At 44.8% G+C, this 21554-nt stretch overlaps 1 protein-coding gene across 6 annotated transcripts in view; it reads right to left on the bottom strand.

Moving 5' to 3' along the window:
- The window catches only part of SEC16B (SEC16 homolog B, endoplasmic reticulum export factor), a 169219-nt gene extending 157023 nt beyond the window's left edge, over nt 1–12196 (bottom strand). For 2 of the 6 annotated variants that reach the window (XM_083157257.1, XM_083157258.1), the window contains exons 1-3: nt 12123–12196; nt 6064–6122; nt 2834–3133 (exon numbers count right to left, since the gene is read on the bottom strand). In XM_083157257.1, coding sequence (XP_083013383.1) covers nt 2834–3114 — 281 coding nt within the window. In that variant the 5' untranslated portion in view covers nt 3115–3133; nt 6064–6122; nt 12123–12196. Of the gene's footprint in view, nt 1–2833; nt 3134–6020; nt 6168–12122 lie in introns of those variants that run through there. The other 4 variants (XM_083157253.1, XM_083157256.1, XM_083157255.1 and 1 more) reach the window with 3 other exon arrangements.
- Between the last annotated feature and the right edge of the window lie 9358 nt (nt 12197–21554).

Genomic DNA, 21554 nt, shown 5'->3' with positions numbered 1-21554 from the left:
AGCCAAAATCTTGCCTAGGGCATCATTTAGGCTAGGGCCGGCTCTGTAATATGGGACCCGCTAATTCCGACCCCCACACAGTTCAACGGCTGCCAGTTCCCCCTTCGGCATCACTGAAGCTCGAGGTTGATCTCAGTCGAACCCAAATCGCTGGGCCTTCAATCTAATACCAGGCTGGATCCATATGGGTTAATTGGTTCCAGGGAAATTGAGGTTAAACCGTTTTTTTTTTTTTTTTTTCCTTAAATGTAATTTCATGACTGTTTATGTTCTTTGAGGGCAGATTTCTCTGGAACCAAACAGCCCAATTTCACGGGACCAAAATCATTCGAAGCCAACTCAAAAGTTCTTCAATATGATACTGGTCTCATGTAAATGGGTCAGTTGGTTCCGAAGATATAAATATAAAAACAAATAAAATAAAAACACATTGATATGTAACTAGAGAGCACAAGATGTTGTGTCCATAGAATATGGAGCTCCACAATTAGTGGCTTTGCTGAATGAAATTCAGAAAAAAGAAATATTACCATCTGCTGTATCACTGGTTGTTGTACCAGGAATGGGTGTGATGATAAGTCCAGATACAAAGTTCCCTCTTGGGGTATGGAAAGAACTCCCTATTCGGCGTCTTCTCCTTTAAAGATGGACTTTTGTTAGGAATTAAGCAGAAATCCCATATATTTGTAATCCAATAGGTCAGGAGGTCATGGACGTCATTGGGAGTAAGGGCATCACTTTGTAGCAGGTGGATATTTTTCATTAAAGGTAGCTCAAAAAAATAGTATTATTTCAAACAGCTGTGGCCTGCAGTGCTCTGAATACAGCTGGGCAGCCCCCTGCTCTCTGCCCAGCTGTCAATGACCCCTGCAGCTTCCGCTCCAATTCTTCTCCCCGCTTTCACCTCAGCCCACCCCCCCTTTAATGATGTGGTGACGTCACGCACAACAACAGCGCGCACAATATTCAAATGTCCTGTTCTAGAGGGGACACCAGGAGGGGAGTGGGAGCGTGCTCTGCACTGCGCTCTGCTCCTCTCCCCATAGAAGCAGCTGCACCGCTATCCATTTTCCCTGCAGCAGCAGCGAAGGCTCATATAAAAATTTACAGTAAGTGGCACTTTTGGGGGCATTGCTTAAGGGACGCTACAAGTGGCGGTATGTGGGGGCATTACGCATAATGTGTGGCTTAATGTGTAAGGGGCATTACGGTGTGCAGCATTATGTGTAAGCGGCATTATGTGTGCAGCATCATGTGTAAGGGACATTATGTGTGCAGCATCATGTGTAAAGGGTACTGTGGTGTGTGGCATCATGTGTAATGGGTACTATGGTGTGCGGCATCATGTGTAATGGGTACTATGGGGCCATCAAGCAAGAACCCCCTAGCAATGAGCACTTATGTGGAAAATATGTAATGGGCATTATGGTTTGTTATATAGTATGTAATGGGCATCATGATGTGTGGCACAATGTGTAATGGGCATAATGGTGTGTGGCCTTATGTGTAATTGGCATTACGGCGTGTGGCTTTATGTGTAATGGGTAATATGGAGTTTGCTAAAATGTGTAATGGCCATTACTGTGTATGGTCTAAAGTGTAATACCACACCCCTTTTTGTAATGCCACGCCTCCTTCCCCTGAGGCCACACCCCCTTTTTGCAGCGCAAAGGTCCCCCTGCTGTTGTGCCTAGATCTGGGACCACCCATTACCATAATTCTAGATTCGCCTATGGGAGGAATAGTGGCAACAGTGAAAAAAACAAACGTACAAAACCCCCTGGTTAATCAGAGGTTTCACCTGCTGTGATGGTCATATGACCGGCAGGTCCTGAAAGCCACGTGGGACCAATGGGAGAAGGTAAGAGATCCACTAGACTACTGGGGATGGTTACTCAACAATTGGTCATGTCAATATATTATATGGGTACACATGATGAATATCCACATCGTCACTGTCAACATGCTGCATGTCAACAGTATGAGCATGTCAGCAGCCTCATCCCAACCTGATGACTATCATCATAGTGTATTATATGACTATTTCTTCTTCGGACCTTGTCATCCCTCAGCATTGTGTAATGTGGTTGCTGTCTGAGTTTCTATATTTATTAGACCATTCCTGGTCAGAGTCATTAGTTCTCTAAATCCTGACCCTGGTTTCTTACCATTGCTTTTCTCTCCATTGTTTATACTCTTACCCTGAAGAGTATACACTAATAACCCCGCGCAGAATGGGATACAGTCACTAGGACCACTCAGTGAAGGTCAAAATACTATTGGGTCGACCACCGAAGTTTAAAAGGGCTTAGGTCAACACCTGAAATATGTCGACATGGCTAAGGTCGACAGGATCGGAAGCTTGACACAAGCATTAGGTCGGCAATGGGAAGGTCAACATGAGTTTTTCCTGGGTTTTTCGGAGCCGACATGTGCCGACAGGCAGTATTTCATGCCCTACTATCCACTATGGCATGGTGGGAGAGTATAATAGTTAGACATTGCCCATGTCGACCATGTCAATATTCAGGACAAAAAGAACATGAAAAACTCAAGTGGACTTTTTGACTGAAAACCTTCCCATTGTCGACTTGTGTCGACCTTAGCTATGTTAACCTATTTCAGTTGTCAATGTATGTCGACCTTCATTGACTCAACCCTATGACCCAAACCCTGCATAAGACCTGAGGTTAGCAGTAGTGATAAGTCCATTTCGATGGCAATAAGGTTTTCTATAGAGGGAACGTACAAGAATCCCTATGGGTGTACAAAGAGGGTGTTTACATGACAACAAGTCTACATGGTATTCTGCAGTTACAGATGGAAATCTCACCTGGATAATGGGCGATACGGCTCACTCCTGTCGTACATTTCAGCTCTGGAAACTGGGCGCCTGTGGTCTATGTGCATAGCAGGATGCTGCGAATAGTAGTCCGCCCACTGATCAGGCCAGGCCTGAGGACCTCCTTGTATGTGATACTGCTGGTAAGATCCATAAGTACTGTTTCGGTAATGAGGTGGAAGTGGCTGTGCATACATTCCTCGCCATGGGCCCATTCCTGCAGCTGGTCTGGCCTGAGATTGGCTGTACCCAGGTGGAGCTCCATGGTCCATATCAACGTTGAAACGTCTCCTATGGGTAACACTCTTATGAAGTATAAGCAGCTAACAATGCCTGATTCAGTAACGCAAAACAGCAAGTACATGAAATCAAGGGTCTGGAACAAACCATGTTGCTATACAAGGGGAGAAATTACAATATATAGGGTGATTGGCTAAGCTATGCGTCTCCATGGAGACGCATAAGCAAAGACAGTAGCAGCCTCTGTAGCACTGGGACAGCGCTACAGAAGCTGTTATCTGCGCCGGAGAAAGCCGGCTCACCCTGCTGTCAGTGCGGGGTGAGCTGGCTCTGCAGGAGGGAGGACAGCGCTGGACCCTGGTGCGGTAAATATGTTGGTGTAAGAGGTGTGTGTAATACAGTTATTCTTTTCTGTGTGTGTGTCTCTTTTAGTTTAACATTCTTTTTACAGGTGAACTACAAGTCCCAGCGAGCCCATTAATGCCCCGCATGCTGGGACTTGTGATTCTCCAAGTCCCAGCATGCGGGGGAGGTCTGCTGGCATTTGTATTCACCTGCATAAAGCAATGTTAGGAATGACTATTTTTACACTATCAGGCCGGCGTCCACAGCCCACAGACGCCGGTGACAGCCCCGGGCTTTTTGTCCCCCCCGTATTTTTGGAACCAGGTCCAGCTCAATGAGCCCGGGGCTGGTTATGCTCAGAAGGGGGGACCTCACGCCATTTAAAAAAAAAAACATTTACACATTTCTTAAGACAGGACCATGCACAGATCTCAATGATCTGTGCAGGGTTCTGGCCAATTCGCCTGTCAGCACCTGGTCTGCATGCTTGGCGATTTGTAGACACATTTTCCCGAATTCGCATCTCATTTAATATGCAAATTGTATACTTTTCAATGGGAAAACTTCTGGATGAGAGTTCCGGCGCGACTAAAAATCACACGGGAAAAAACACGGTTTTTGCCCTTTCTCGCATCTCATGAAATATGTGAATTCAGGAAAAAGTGCGATTTTGGAAGTTTTTTTGCTTAAAATTAGTAAAAATCACATTTTCGCATCCTATTAAATGTCACCCATAGTTTTGTGTGCAGGATAAATACTGTCTGCTTCTGCATGTAGCTCACAGATATTCGACAGCTGTATTTTTAAACTGCAATTAAAATTTCAGTGTGAGCATAACCCAAATCTTAAGCTGGGTGCACACTACTTACCTCCCAACTGTCCTGCTTTCTGTGCGCACAACTCATTTTTGGGGGATGGTCCCGCACCCTGAGGCAGTTGGCAATCCCCCCCCCCCCCCTCATCACCCATGAATAGACACTGTGCATATGCACGCAGCATCTATTCATACCCCCCACAGTGGCAAAACCGGGGGCATGGCCTTGCGGTAGCATAGCAAGTATAGGCCACGCCCCTCCCACTAGGTCACACCCCCAAAATATTCAAACGCGCACCACGTCCCTCCTCAAAGTTGGGAGGTATGCACTACGTGATGTTTGTATCTGCCAATATTGACGGGTGCAGGGCATACACACTTGACGATTCTGGGGGAGGGGGGGGGGGAGTGGGGGCCATGTTGCATTGTGTTGCATGGCCCTGGTAATGATGCTCTCCTTCGTCTGCACATTATATGATATTCAGCATACACACTAAGCAATATTTACAAATTTTGCTCAATAGGGGGGGAAATGAGCTCTATTGCTTAAAATATTGCTTAGTGTGTATGGGGCATAAATCTCTCTGCACATCTTACATCTGCCCCACCTGCAGTGCAGCATGGTTTTGCCCATTTGCGAACAAAGCTTAATCAGGCCCATTATAATAACTTTAATTGCGTACTGAAAAGAAAAACGTGAACACATTATATTAAATTCATTAGGAGTGTATCTATGTTGCATTGTTAACTATTCTAAAATGCAATAAAAACTACAATGCGATGTGACATTTTTACTATGTAACAGAACAAATCCTCATAAATGGCAATGTTATAGGGTGCTAAACTGCATTTACAATGTAATATTCTATGATGACTATTCATTCCATTACAGCAACTTGTAAAATAACGTCTGAACATAGGGTAAGAAGGACTCATGTTGCTGTATATATGGTGAGGACGGTAAGTGGTATAAGGTGTGACCCTACAGCAGGCATGTCCAATCTGCAGCCCTCCAGCTGTGGTGAAACTACACATCGCAGCATGCTTTGTCACAGTTTTGCTATTAGGCATACTTGCCTACTTTTCAAAACTAGTTTCAGGGAGATTATAGTTGGTTTTCAAAATTTGCTCAGCGTCCCATTGAGGGGGTGTATCATGCTCCACCCAGAGGGTGTGTCTAGTTCCATATATGGAGAGATTGTGAATAGAGATTGTGAGCGTGGCACCTAGATGCGTGGGTGTGTACTGCTACATCTGAGAGGAATCTTGTAAAATGACTTATATCCAAATGTAGATGACCCCAAAGCAGTTAGTAAGAGCTTCTGTACTTGGTAAATTGCTGGGAAATGCTGCTGATGATTTAATATAAATGTATCTGTCTCTCATTCCTTTTTACCCAAAAAATGTAAGTGTAATGTGGGCTAGGTGAAATGAGGGAGATTGCTAGACTAATGAGGGAGAGAGGGAGATTGCTGCTATTTCAGGAAGTCTCCTGCAGTATGCAGGAGGGTAGGCAGCTATGCTACTAGGGAATGCAAAAATGATGGCAAGGCATGCTGGGACGTGTAGTTTCACATCAGATGGAGGGCCACAGGATAGACATGGAATGTAAAAAGGAATAACAACAGATGCCCCTTCTGTCAGCACACCGCAACTGCCTCGGAGTATTTCCCTTAATTTCTGTTTTGTTGCCAAACACTAAGAAAAGCTCATTCTTACAGCGGCCTATCAAAGAAAGATGTCCGACAATATAAAATAGAGAAACTATAAATCCATTACCTTTATATTCTCATGCCAATGGATAAATCATGACAGGACTCACCTGTGTCAATCACGACAGACAAGAGCCAGACTGTGTCCGCAAGTTGTGCCAAAGTCCATCTGTCATATAAACCAGAGAACTTTATACATCGGCTGCAATTCTCTGTATACTGACAACAGATAACAAAGGGTCAAGGTACACCTGCATAATAACCACAACTCCAGCTGACCTGTATGTAGCTAAAAATAAAACATTGAGAGAGGGCTGACAGAAACGGAATACAGGGCGGAATGCACAAGTTTGTTTTTCTCTCGGTATGACCCTATTTAATAACATGTCCATTCAACCAAAGCAATAACTTAGATGTAGATCAGCCTACACAAGAGCAATTCCTAATAAAAGCAAAGGATGACTGGTAGGAATGCATTGCAATGCAATTCTGCCATAGGACTATGCCACAGGTCTTCAACCTGTGGCCCTCCAGATGTTGTGGAACTACATTTCCCAGCATGCCCTGACAGTTTTGACATGCTCTTATAGGAAAAAATGTGGCAATGCATGTTGGAACATGTAGTTTCACAACATCTGGAGGGCCATAGGTTGAAGACCCATTGAACTATGCAATACCACAAGCATTGCATTAGATCAGCGGTCCCAAACCTTTTTTCTCTCCCGTACCCCTTGATTGGGCTTTTCATTTCTGACTACACCCTCGTCTCAATTTGAAATATCCACAGTACTTACAAGTGGAGTGGAAGTGGGCGGTACGCGTGTCCTTATGTGTGTCCTTATCAAGGCTTATCAGAAATTGTGGGGAAGGGGACAAACAAATAGGCAGGGCCCCGGGCCCCCACTCTCCTAGTCCCTGGTGTATTACAAATATTATTTAGTCCTGACTCCTGCACCCTTTGCTTTAACACAGATGGGAAGTCGGGCGGCCACACAATGTTCCCTCCCTCCCTACAAGGCTCCTTACACAAGTTTGGGGTGCAGGCGCCAAATCACTGTGACTGTGCGTCAGGCTGTGGATGACACAGAGAGAGAGGGGCAGCTCTGTAGTGAAGCTCTGTAGGGGGTGATAGCGTCCGTGCGAGCTGCGGGGACAGAGTGGCCCGGGCCCTACCCTCTGTCAGGTCCGGGACAGTTGTCCCCACAGCACCTCCCTGATTTCGGCCCTGGTCCTTATATTAAGAATTAGCGGGGGAGTAGTGTGCTGTCAGGAATTGGGTCCCTCTATTGACATGAAGGTGATATAAGGAAGGTGATATAAGGAGTTATAATACAAAACACTGGTCGATGGGTTGACGGCATCTAGATCAACAATCACCTGGTCGACCACTCTTGGTCGGACACGTCTAGTTAGACCTAAAGATAGTCGACAGTGTCTAGATTAACAGTAAGGAAAGCTAGACACAAACATTATATCGAAGGGAACGTGATTGACACTCACAAGTTCAACACAAGTTTTTCATGTTTTTTTGGCTTTAGACGGACTTGGTTCATACTTTACCATCCAAGTGGGCACAGAGTTAGATTGTAATAGTGTGCCTGAAGCATGGGGAACATAGCGAGGGGACACGCTGCACCTAATTGGTGTCCATATCGACCTACTGTAAGTTGACATGGACATCAAAATAACGTGACAAACTTGTGTCGAGCTACAGTAGTAACTGTTGCTCATGTTCTCGTCAATCTAACGTTTGTGTCTAACTTTCATTACTGTTGATCTAGACCAGTGGTAGCCAACCCTAGCCCTCGAGAGCTACCAACAGTGCACATTTTCCAGACAACCTAGCTGCTGCACAGCTGCAATCATTAATCACTGACACATTTTAAAAGATCCACAGATGGAGCTAATTAGCTCACTTGTGATTCTGTGAGGAGACCTGCAAAACATGCACTGTTGGTAGCTCTCGAGGACTAGGGTTGGCTACCCCAGATCTAGACGCTGTTGACTATCTCAAGGCGTCTAACTAGATGCGTTCGACCAACATTGTCAAACTTGACGCCATCAATTCACTATACCAGAACCAAGATACGTAGGGGGAACAAGATGCTTGAGTCTTTTACACCAGCAAACCCCTTCTAAAACTGAAGTGCTTCCATGTATATAGTACATAGGGTCATTGTGATTGAAGAAAAGGGTATACAAATCTTAATAGCATTTTTGTGACGGCCAGGCTGACTTGTTTCTGGAGAATATCTAAAAGTGATTGAGGCCTCAGATACTCTCCTAAAATGCTCCTCAATTCACATGGATGGAGAAGAAGCTCATAAATGTCTATAGACTTATCATTAAGCCTGATTGGAATGCAATCTTTCATCAGAGGTAAACAATTTAAAAAGCAATAATTTCTGGACTGCGTGGTATCCATGTTGTTTGTTACACACTATTAAATCAGAAAATGGTGCTAACAGTGACAGCTCTATAATGATATACAGTAGAAGAAATGTGTAAATTCCTGGATTCTCCTATTAGCCTGTCAAAAACACAAGTTACAGCCAGCCATCTCTTCAAGGGGATAGATATATATACTGTGATAAACCAGAGCCAGGGAGAGAAAGGTCCATTAAGTAATGTGTTATCTTAGCTGTTTTGTCTTGGACGTGTTCTATTCAACTTGTTTTGTTTTTGTACCTTTAACCATATAATTTATTTCCTGTCCTGTGATATTTTCTATGCCCTGACTCACAGTAGGTGATGTGTGTTCAAGTTCTGGTATCATTGACGTGCACGAACAATGGGCGGTATTCCTGGGCCATTTTCGCCCAGCTTGACTGAAACTCAACAGCCGGAATTCCATGTTCCGGCTGTCGAGTGTCAGAAAGTGGGTGTGTCGGTGAAAATGGCTGTTATTTTTGAAAAACAGCCGGCAATTTGACAATTCGTGGCCGTTTCCAACAAAACAGATCCGACTTGTTCTGAATTTGGATCTGTTTTGTTGGAATCTGCCTTCAATGCTGTCAGGAACGACAGCATTGAATAGGCCGCAGCCGCTATTTCCCCTGTCGTAAATAGCACCCGACATTGAATACCCACCATAATCTCAACATTTTTACTGAAAGTACACAAATGTCACAGACTTCGGGTGGGATGCACCCCATTATGGGGTTTTTTACCGCATTTTGATATTCAGAAAACCTTCACACTGGGTTTTCACCCACCCACATGGACCCCCGCTGCCCCCCCCCCCCCCCCCTCACCTGTGTCCGGGCAGTTCAGTGCTGTGCTGCACAGACCAGTGACCTCCTCCATGCACTGTACATCCTCTACCGGGTACAGGGAGTAAGAGGCGGAGCCCGCCCCGCAGCATCAGCCGGATGGAGGGGGAGCCGCCGGGGACCCGCTGTACATTGCCGCCGCAACACAAAGGGCAGCTCTTAATGCAAGGGCTGTCTTTTGCAATAATTATCGCATATGTTAGTGCATATGCGATAATTATCTACAGTATGTGGTAGCCTGCGATGTGTGGCGGAGAGGGGCAGCGAATTCCGCCCCTTCGTACCCAGTGGCAATTCTATGTATTGTACTAAAATTGTTCTGAAAATAGAAACCATTGTTTTCAATGACCCTGTACCCATTTACAATATTACTCGTATTTAGGAAGGCTGACGTAATGTTGTGGTCATCTAAACTGAAGATAAACGTACAGGGTCAATTCAAACAGGAGTGAATGGTGGTCGGAGTCTGTGATGTGCCATTGCAATATTACTATAACACCTGCATTGGTTCCCTATATTGTCATGATATTGCCCGGAAATGATGCATTTTAGTTTTTTGACCCATAGGACTGCATAATAAAATATGCCATTTAGGGGCGACTGTACACGCAGCATAGGAATGCCCTAAATACCAGGAATTGTTGTCATCGCTGAATTTATCCCAGTGTTGTGAATAAAGTGTAAACTAATGACATTTTGGACGCAAGTAATAAAACTACACGGCAGACACATTGACATTTGTTATATGTTTTAACTGAACATATACTTTTCCATAAGTCAGAGGCCAGTGGGTACCCACATTTGCCAATTTTAGGTGCTCATTTATCAACGAGCTTTATCATATGCGCTGATGGCGCTCTTGCCAATCAGCTCCCAACGGTCAGTTCACACATGAGAGTAAGGAGCTGATTGGCTTTTGACTGTCAACCTTACCATTGTTAACATAATGCTTGTGTCCACCTTCCGACCCTGTTGTCCTCAGCCATGTTGACCTATTTCATGTTGACCTTTAGTGGTCAACCTGTATGTTGACCTTCACCTATTACCCATTCCCAATTTTGACGAAGTAGTCAAAATCCCCTAAAAGCATCACCCCGAGTGTACACAGCTATACAGGGACAGGAAATAATTGCTTACTGTTACTGGGGCTATTGTACAGCCACTGCATCTCTGCGCACAGCGCCTGTGACAAAGGACGTAAAAGCCGCAGGAGATGTCTTAAGCAAACAGAGATGCAGCATCTGCGTGACTATTGGACCTCGGAGGATGTCCGGTGACATCATGCTGCTGTGGCCAATTGGACTTTTGCTGCCCCGATACATCAGCAGCATGTCCATCAGGCTGCAGCTTTTGGGGGAATTCGAGTGACATCTCAGACCCAGATATGGACATGCTCAGTGCGGCTTCTGCACATCTGCAGAACTTCAAACATTAATATTTAGTGTAACCATGGAAATAGTGTCTACCTATCATCAGCCCCACTGTAGGTAAGATACATATAATAACGGAATCGGTACATCTGCATACCTCCCAACTTTGTCAGACCAGCAGGCGGGACGCTGCAGCTGCGCGCCGCAGGCGCGTCGAAATTTCCGGGGGCGTGGCCTATACTCGCGGCTCTCCCGTGAGGCCACGCCCCCATTTTGCCGCTATAGGGGCATGACCCAGAGGCTCTGTGAGCCTCTAGCCATGCCCCCAGCCCCCTGGCTGCAGGAATAGACGCTGTGCGCGTGTGCACATCATTTATTCCCCGCTGCTTAGCAGCTGACAGGGGGGGACTCCCAACAGCCCCCCCACACCGCGGGACACTGCCGCCCGCGGGTGGGACAGCGGGACAGGCACTGATAATCGGGACTGTCCCGCTAAAATCGGGACTGTTGGGAGGTATGCATCTGTCAGACCAGACTTAGGTCTACAGTCATTAGGTTGACCCCGGAAGGTCGAAAGGTCGACATGGGTCAAGGTCGACATTACTTAAGGTCGACATGGGTTTAGGTCGACAGTCATTAGTTCAACATGAGTTTTTCACTGTTTTTTTACCCGAATGTCGACACAGTAGACATGGACACAGTTGGAGTTGAGCCGCAGCCCCTCGCATCGCTCGCTTCGCTCGCAATGCTTCGGGCACGGTGCCTCGCTACTCTCGGCACACTATTTTATTCTCCCACCACGCCCTAGTGGATGGTAGGGCATGAAATACCGCCTGTCGGCACATGTCGGCTCAAAAAACAGTGAAAAACTCATGTCGACCTAATGACTGTCGACCTAAACCCATGTCGACATTGGCCCATGTCGACCTTAAGTTATGTCGACATTGACCCATGTCGACCTTTAACCCTTTCGACCTTGGGGCCAGTCGACCTTCCGGGGTCGACCTAATGACTGTCGACCTAAGTGTGGTCTGACAGATGACCGTTTCCCATAATAACATACAGAGATACACATTCTGCACATGCAAGCGGGCAGGCTGCAACTGTACTAAGTTACACTATATTGTAATCTCACATAAAATTGTATACTTTTGTCTGCCAATAATAGTTTTACATCCGTTAAAGGCTGCTTTGCTTTGGATAAGGCTGTTTGTAATATCTTTGAAATATCACTGTTGGTCGGGTGACTGACAAACAATAAAGTTATTATAAATGACATTAGGACAAAACTATAGTAACCTTTCATTTTGAGACATTTGCTAGATAGATACATATATTATTTGTATTTATTTATTTTTTGCACAAAAGTAAAGTTGCCAGAGTCACCAGCATCATTCACATCTCATATGATAAATGCAAGCAGCAAGGTGTGCTAGTCAGTGAATTACAGGAGACCAGCACACTTTGAACACTGGGAGGCAGCCTAACCATTGTTCAAACCCTGACTGCAGTCACTACTTTACTTACAGCATCTGCCGCTAGTACCAGCCAGGTAGCTCAGTGTTATCAACAGTTCAACTCCTCCCACTGAAAGTCTTTTATGCTCGGTGCCACGTCATCATCTGGAACTAAAGCTACTTCATCTAATGATTCCACACGGACCCGTTAAAAGTGCACACCGGCACAGTTCTGGCGCCATCTTGTGAAGGTCAAAATCAAAAACCATTTGCATTGCTAGCAATTATATTCAATATTGTGATTCGATTTCTCACAAAGACATATAGCCATAGAAATGCAGCATTTCTAGTTTGTATGTCTTTGTCAAGGTATGATTCTTTAATGCATTTATTAATTTTAATTTAAAATACATGTAGATTTTTTGTTGTTGTTGCAAAGTTCGTATTAGTATTATTTTGTAGACAAGGAAATTCCTAATTGGTAGGATCAGGTATTGAACGGCCTCTAAAGCAATACTGTGATTTTCTACCTGATTTATTCATACAGTACACTATCACTTACAGGTATTTGGTTTACTAGCATTACGTTTTCTTTAAGATGTGGTGCAATGATAGTAAAGGCCCTAAGGGTAATTCATTCTTTGCATTATGCAGCTGTAAGGACATGCATCCTTTTTTTGTGGCGTGTTTAATATCATAATTTGATCAATTAGCATCTAATGTATAATAAAATCATCTGAACAAGTGCACTGCTTTTTTTTCTATACATTTCCAAATGCCATATATACATGTACAGATGGAGCAGCTCCAGTCAGAGCTGCTCCTGGCGATAGAATCGCCATCCGGCAGGAGTCGCCAACCGGCAGAAGGGGGTGCGCGTGCACAAGACGCTTGCGACGGCTTTCCCCACTCCTAGGGTGACCAACTCATCCCTTTAATCCGGGACACATTATTTACACAGGTTCTGTGCCTGGCTTTCACCTGGTTTTAAACTGCCACAGAACCTGTGTAATTAATGTGTCCTGGATTAAAGGGATGAGTTGGTCACCCTACTCACTCCCTGCCTGTCTCCCTGAAGCAGAGACGGGCAGGGAAACTGCTCCCCACTGCCATGCTGACGGGGTCGCTCGTGCGTGTGAGACGCTCACACGTCGACATCAGATGGAGAGCGCCTCTCCACCAGCCTGTGCCAGCTCAGGGAATCTGGAGACTCCCTGAGCTGGCTGAGAGGCGATCCATCTGTATGGGTCATTGAACCGATACATATTAGGTCCCAAATTTCGACATGGACCAAATTTGCCTACTTTTGAAAACTAGTTTCAGGGAGATTATAGTTGGTAATATAATTTTGCACATTGCCCCATTGAGGGGGGCGTGTCATGCTCCACCCAAAGGGCGTGTCTAGTTCCATATATGGAGAGATTGTGAACGTGGCACCTAGAAGCGTGAGTGTGTACTGCTACATCTGAGAGGAATCTTTTAAAATGACTTCTATCCAAATGTAGATGAGCCCCAGAGCAGTTAGTAAGAGCTACTATACTTGGTAAAGTGCTGGGAAATGGTGCTGATGGTTTAGTGTAAACGTATCTATCTCTCATTCCTTTTATCCCAAAAATGTAACAGTGTAATGTGGGCTAGGTGACATGAGGGACATTGCTAGACTTATGAGGGAGATTGATGCTATTTCAGGGAGTCTCCTGCAGAATGCAGGAGAGCAGGTAACTATGACATGGACATTAAAATACCATTTCTCATCAATTATCTAGTTCTACAGAGGTGATGGCAAACTTATATTAAGAGGGAAGTCCAGGAACCGAGGATACTATCCCTCCTGGAATGGGTCCTGTTGGGAGCTATGGACCGTAGTACACCCTGGCTCTGTACTTCTGTACTTGAAACCAGTGGAAAAACAGACGGATTGCATAGTGCGAATGAGCTGCACAAAGTGTATGTGTAACACATGCCTGGCCCTGGGAATGGCAGATACCCCTGCATTGTCACAGTTGATATACTTCACACTTACTCTGCTTCGATTGGTCATGGGTTAGTACCAGTGGGCACCCCGAATACTCAGGAGTTTACTTATAGAAGCCTTGTGGTGGTGGCTTACAAATGCCAGTGCAGTGCAGTAAGTATTTGACGCCAGCCCATCTCATTACAAACAGAAAACAGTGTATTTAAAGCCCAAACAGGGTTATCACAGAAATAAGATCACCAGACATACTGTTGTCTCTACTTCCGCCAGAGCGCCTTCCCACCCACAACTCTGCCAGAGCTCTCGCCGATGGGGCGCAAGTCCCTGGGGAAGCCAAGTGGGAGCCAAGTGGGAGCCAGCGCTGCCGCGATGGATCCTTGCAAGACCACCAGACAGTGCGGACAGGTAGATGCTGGGGTCTCCGATGAGTGCGCACTGTGACAGTAACTTATCAATCTCTTTCGATACCAGCTTAGTAAAAAAAAAAAAAACCTTCAGGGCAAATGGATTATCCATAGTGTAATTTCTATCAGCTGATATGAAATGTCATTATCTTCTGTTTTTTTTTTTTTTTTTTTACATATGGCATTGCAATATATTGTATTATTGTTTTTACTATATATGATTTATAGTGACCGATGGTATGTGCAGCAAACCAATGATGCAGCTCTGTTTACTTCCTAATTATTGATGCAATCAGGACACTTCTCTTTTAAGCTGTGTACACACGGGGGAGATTTCAGCACATATCGCTGGCATTATGGTCCCTGAGCTACCATATTGCCAGTGATTTCATGTGCTGTGGGAAATAAATCACCGGTAGCATGCTCCCACAGCCAGCCCTTCATGGTCGCTGGTCGCAGGAGCATGCTCCTCCGATTATAGCTAAAAATTGCTGGTCGCTGGTGCACAATGCACTGTGCACCAGCGACCAGCAATTTCTAGTCAAAATGAGGTAGAGATAGAGGGAAATTTACTAAAGGAAATTTGTAAAAAATAGGTGTATTTGTATCCAGAAATACACTTAGTTTTGACATTTACTATCCTGAAAATACGGCAATTCATATTCGTATTGATAGCACATGAATACGACTACGAATTGCCATAATTTCGGGATAGTAAATGTCAAAAATAAGTGTATTTCTGGATACAAATACACCTATTTTTTTACAAATTTCCTTTAGTAAATTTCCCCCAGAGGGCCTTATTTTGGTTCATTCTTTCTGACAAAATCCTTCTGGACAAAACCATGTGCACTGCAGGGGGGGGGGGGGGGGGGGCAGATGTAACATGTGCAGAGAGAATTAGATTTGGGTGAGTAATTTTGTTTCTGTGCAGGGAAAATACTGACTGCTTTATTTTTACACTGCAATATAGATCTCACTTTGAAGTAAAACCCCACCCAAATCTAATTCTCTCTGCACAAGTAACACCTGCCCCACCTGCAGTGCACATGGTTTTGCCCATCTAAGAAGGATTTTGTCAGAAAGAATGAACCAAAATAAGGCCCAGAATGAGACAGAATACAGTAACAATTTTCAGCCAAAATCGCTGGTCGCTGATGAAAACGGTACACTGAGCAATATATTGCTGAGAGATATTGCCAGCACACTGAGCAATATATTGCTGAGCGATTTTAAGCCAAAATCGCTCAGCAACCAAATTACACCGTGTGTACACAGCTTAAGATACACAATTGCAGGTTCTGGCAGATTGGCGTTTATTTACTAAGATGGGAGTTCTATTGAAGATGAGATGTTGCTATGGGCAACCAATCAGATTCTATTATCTTCTAGAAGGTGCTTAACCCTCTGAGTGCCAACCAGTGGCGTAACTAATAAATGTGCCCCTCCCCCCCGCCAATTTTGACAGTGCCGCCCCTGCCCGCCTGAGTAAAGTTAAGCCCCCCTTACCCCCAATGCTTCTTCCCGCTGCATTCCTGGCTGGTCTGCACCGCGGTCTAGCGCTCCTTGAACTGCTCCTAATGAAAACTGACCCTCCCAAAATGGCTGCCAGTAATAGCAGACTGTTTATAAGGATGCTAGAGGAGGCCGCCGCAGCAGGAGCGAGTAGGAGACGGAGAGCCGAGACCGCACAGCCGCCACAGACAACAAACAGTGAGTCCCAGCCACAGACACTGCAGCGGCATAACCATAGCCCCGAAAACCCCTGACGCCCACATTTTGTCAGCGCCTCCCTGCCACCGCGGGGTCTGTGGGGCTATTGTTACGCCATTGGTGCCAACATCTCTGTGAGAGATGTTGCAAAATAAAATATCCACTAAAAATGGCATCTTTTCTCACATTTTTTTTACAAAAAAAAAAATGTTGTGTTAAAAAAAAGGGGGGGGGGGGGCTTGTGCAGGGGGTCAACTGACCCTGCAAGCTGTGACAGCAAGCGGGCAGCACTGCTCGCTGTCACAGCTCACAAAAATCATTGAATACATCCCAATAACTGCACCTCAGACGCAATCAGTAAAGATAATCAAATTCACCGATGACACTACCATCATTGGCCTCATCAAGGAAGGGGAACGAATCGGCCTACAGACGAGAAGTGGACTGATTGGCCCAGTGGTGCAGCAGAATCTCTTTACATCTCCACCCACTCAAAACTGTTGAGATGGTAGTGGACTTTAGGAAGAAGTCTGTTGGTGTTTCTCCGCTAACAATTGCTGACAGTTTGGTCTTGCCAATGGACTCCTTCAAGTTCCTAAGGATCACAATCTCCCGGGACCTCAAATGGGGACCCAACACTGATACTATTGTTGGAAAAGTGCAGCAGAGGATGTTCTTGCTTAGGTAACTGAGCTTCTGCACCTCTTCTACTCCGCGATTGTAGAGTCTGTACTCAGCTCCTCGTTACTGGTCTGGTACGGCTCCGCCAGCGAGAGAGACAAATGCAGTCTCTGAAAGGTAGTCAGAACTGCGGAGAACAACAACGGGGCGGACCTTCCCTCTGTTTAGGACCTTTACCTGTCCAGAGCAAAAGAGTGGGCAACGAAGATAGTCAAGAACCAACTACTTCCTGGCCATGGCTTGTTTAACCTACTGCCATCAGGGAGACTCTACAGGACTATTCCCACCAGGTCCTCCAGAAGCCTAAAAAGTTTCTTCTCTCAAGTGGTTCAACTGCTGACACATGAACTCATGAACATCTCACTGTCTAGCTGCGCCATAAGCCTCTGCATATAATTTAATGCTGTGTCTCTATAGAATATCTTTCTGTATGACTGTACGTGTTCCCCACCTGTTTATATAGTATATTGTTTATATTGCATACTGTTTACTTGTTACCTTCCTGGCTGTTGCACAGCAAACCCAAAAACAAATTCCTAGTATACGCAAGGATACCAGGCCAATAAAGCTGATTCTGAAAATACTTAAGTAACTTGTATACAAGGCTATTTGCAAACAGTAGGTGTGTGCTGTCTCTATTATATTTTACAAGGAAGCTATTAACAGATTATAATGACAGGATTAATGAGCTGTTTGTGGAGAACTGGTATGTCTAAAAAATTTAAAGCTAATGGCCCATATATTATTTGCCGTAATGTATTCCTGCCCTTAGAACCTAAAGATATTACAATACCAGTTATTATTAACTAACTACTGTCTACATTGCTACGTAATTTATCCCGATTCTGGGTAACTATCTCATGTTACTGTCAATATTTTAAGCTTTAACAACTATTAAAAGTTACGTTTTATTACACAATTTCGATATTCGCATTAAGTAGTGAACACACTGTGCAATTTACTTTATTTTTAATCCCGATTTGATCGAATCGCAGGGCACAGTGTACACATTTGATTTTGGGTATGTATTATATAGTCTCGCCTGCGCAGTCTATTTTTCTATTCGATATCTTTGGAGCAGGGCCACTCATTGGGATCGAATTTAAATGGAATGCCTTCGATTTCTGTTTGATTTCGATTAAATTTCTGTTCGATTTTGCTTTTATTAGCAAAATCGAATAGAAAAATAGGCTACATCAAACCCTGTGTTGGCCCTATTCCACACACAACTAATCTCTCTTATCCAATACTAACCTAAGCAGTGCCCCAGCAAAGAGACTGTATTTCTTGTATTCTTTCTCTGACTCAGGGAGCAAAACCAACCCCTTCTCACCCCCGCATATTAGCATACTTGCCTACTTTTGAAAAGTCGTTTCGGGGAGATTATAGTTGGTAGTAGAATTTTGCAAAGCGCCCCGTTGAGGGGGCGTGTCATGCTCCACCCAAAGGGCGTGGCTAGTTCCATATATTGAGAGATTGTGAACGTGGCACCTAGAAGCGTGGGTGTGTACTGCTACATCTGAGAGGAATCTTTTAAAATGACTTATATCCAAATGTAGATGAGCCCCAAAGCAGTTAGTAAGAGCTACTATACTTGGTAAAGTGCTGGGAAATGGCGCTGATGATTCAGTGTAAATGTATCTGTCTCTTATTTATTTCCCCCCAAAAAAATGTAACAGTGTAATGTGGGCTAGGTGACATGAGGGAGATTGCTAGACTAATGAGGGAGAGAGGGAGATTGCTGCTATTTCAAGGAGTCCAGAATGCAGGAGAGTAGGCAGCTATGCCTATAAGGGATGACTGGGGTTCTTCATTTTATGTTAGAGTTGGTTTTAAGTTATATACTTTATCCCCCTTGGATACTGACCAATTATAAGATGAGACTATATGGAAAACAAGGAGGAATCCAGGGACCAATCCTAGATCACACACAGTGACAAAACATCAGCCGCCCGCCCCGTCCTCTGGCAGGAACGCGCAAATAAAAGGCAGTTCAGACTGACTTTTATTTGCGAAGGGAGGAGAAATCATCTGATGGTTGAATCATTTCTCCTGCAGCAGCTGCAAGCGTGGGGATGCAAGTGGGTGGGTTGGGGTATTCGGCAGGTAGCCTCTCTGGCGCTCGTTAAGCTATGATTTCCGCGGCTTACTGAGCCAACCAGAATCTGGCCCCTAGTGCGGACACTCACTTTTTCTCATCCAGAAAGATTTGGAGCAGATGCAGAAGGAAGTTTACTTTGCTCTTGTGAATTGTTCATTCCCAACTATGAAAACTGCAACTTTGTTAAAAATTCATGATTTATCTGTATATTAACAGGATGATACCAAGGGACAGAAAAACCAGGACGTTCACACGGATATCGGGACGGTTGGGAGGTATGTATCCCGCATTGATTATTGCAATAGTCTCCTAACTGGTCTTCCCAAGAACAGACTCACCACTGCAATCCATTTTAAATGCTGCTACTAGGCTGATCTTCCTTGCAAGACGCTCATCGTCTGCTGATCCGCTCTGCCAGTCCCTCCATTGGTTTCCTGTATCTCACCGTATTCAATATAAAACACATCTACTCACATATAAAGCTATTAACCATACTGCACCAGCTTATATCTCTCTACTTATCACATAATATCTACCATCTCGACCACTCCGCTCTACACAAGATCTGCGTCTCTCTTCTGCACGGATCACTAGCTCCCATTCACTATTACAGGACTTTCATCGGGCTGCTCCCATCCTATGGAATGCCCTTCCACGCACAATAAGACTCTCCACTAGCCTCCAAACTTTCAAGCGTTCCCTGAAAACTCACTTCTTCAGGCAAGCCTATCATATTTAAGTACCATACACACAGGGCCGGTGCGAGGCACCAGAGCGCCCCAGGCGGAGGGGGCCCCGGCGCTCACACACTCCACGGGCGGCAGGGGGTAATGCGGCCACCGCCCCTGCTGCGCTCCACGGGAGGGGGGGTGGGTGATGCCACTCCCGCTGCTGCTGTGCTCCACGGGAGGGGGGATGGGAGATACGGCTGCCGCCGCTGCGCTCCACGGGGGGGGGGAGTTGGTGGCGGGAGATGCCGCCGGGGATCTTATAGATGCGGCTCCATATGGGCTCCAGGAGGGTTGCTGCGGGCTCTACCCCCGCCGCTGACAATGACCAACACGGGGGGAAGGGGGCGGCTCAATCACTCACCTGCTCCCAGCTCCTTCTTTCTTCCTGCTCTCCTCGGGAGCTTTGTCGCTGCTGCTGCTGTTTTTTCTGCTGCTCAATACCGCCCTCTAGTGGCCGGCGCCCTAGGCAAATGCCTAATGCTGCCTAGTGGTGGCGCCGGCCCTGCATACACATAACCCTCTGAGGCACTTATGTATTATATAGCTTACCTTCTGGACTTGTAACTTGGTGGGACTGCTATGCTATTACTGGTGCCTATCCGTGTGTTTCCCTCCTATATCCCTATAGATTGTAAGCTTGCAGCAGGGCTCTCCTACCTCCAAGTCTGCCTGTTGTTACCCAGTTTGTTTTATCACTGTCTACTATAGTAAAGCGCAACGGAATATGCTGCACTATATAAGAAACTGTAAATAAATAAATAATTTTATAAATATAGGAAATACTGATTTTGAGTAACAGTTTTCATGTTCTAAACCAAAATATTAATTTAATATAGTACAGTATATAGCTCATAGGGGTTATGACATTTAATGTACAGTATAGCTAAGGTAACTCATAGTATTTAATAGTATATGATTAGTACTGTATATAAGTTCCCTGATATCAGCAGAAAGAGGTGGTTATTTAACGCCATCTGGTGGTATATTTGTATTTCTACACCACTTTGGATCAGAAGAATGAAATACGCACAACCAAATCAATGAAACAACACATATATAGAAAATACTGTAGACAATTTTTACCACTTTTAGTATAAAGGTACCATACACGCTGCGTTTTTGCATTGCGATGCGCGTTCCGGCGGGCATCCCATCACACAGTTGAAAAAGAATGTGCTGCACATACTTTTTGAACTAGGTCCCAATCGCATTGCATCGCATCACAAGCAAATGGCATGTGATGCAATATAGCCCAAAACGCATGCGATAATCGCAGCATGTATGGGCACCTTTATATTATCTACCATAAAATGCAATGAGAATTGTATTTGCATCACTTTTCCATATGCAAATCCCCATCAGGTGTGGCGTGTGCATCACAGTCTGTTGCATAATAGCATTGCAATTTATTTTAATAATAAATCTGTCTGATGCGGAGATGTATGTGTGGAATGCAGTGTAATACAATGACAATGACAGCTGATGAAAGTCTTTTGCTCATTAGAGAAAATCATTGAAGTGGCTTGTTCCACAGAGAGCCTGTGAAAGTGAATTGTGATAACGTTAAACAGCAGGACCGGGTGCAATTAGCACCACAGCTGGTGTGATTTATCTAATAACATGTGCAATCAATGCATGAGGTCTCTAGGTAACAGGTGGTATAAACACAGAAAGAGATCTTTAAAGTTAACACAGCTTTGCAGCTAAGTCCTTACCAAGTGTCACCTTGTTTCTATCCTGGGATCATAGGTGTGCGCAGCTCATTACATTAGGGTGTGCAACTGCAAAAAAAACCATTTCTAGCTGTGGAAGGGGTGTCTAGAACCAGATTGTGATTCTAGCATGATCTTAATCTTTAATCTACTTCTTATAATTAAACCCAAATAGAGATGCTTCA

The sequence above is a fragment of the Crinia signifera genome, chromosome 8 (genome assembly GCF_055691185.1).
Source record: "Crinia signifera chromosome 8, ASM5569118v1, whole genome shotgun sequence".
NCBI classification, from domain to species: domain Eukaryota; kingdom Metazoa; phylum Chordata; class Amphibia; order Anura; family Myobatrachidae; genus Crinia; species Crinia signifera.
Note: the sequence above shows the minus strand (reverse complement) of the source record. Positions and strands in the feature narration are given on the sequence as shown.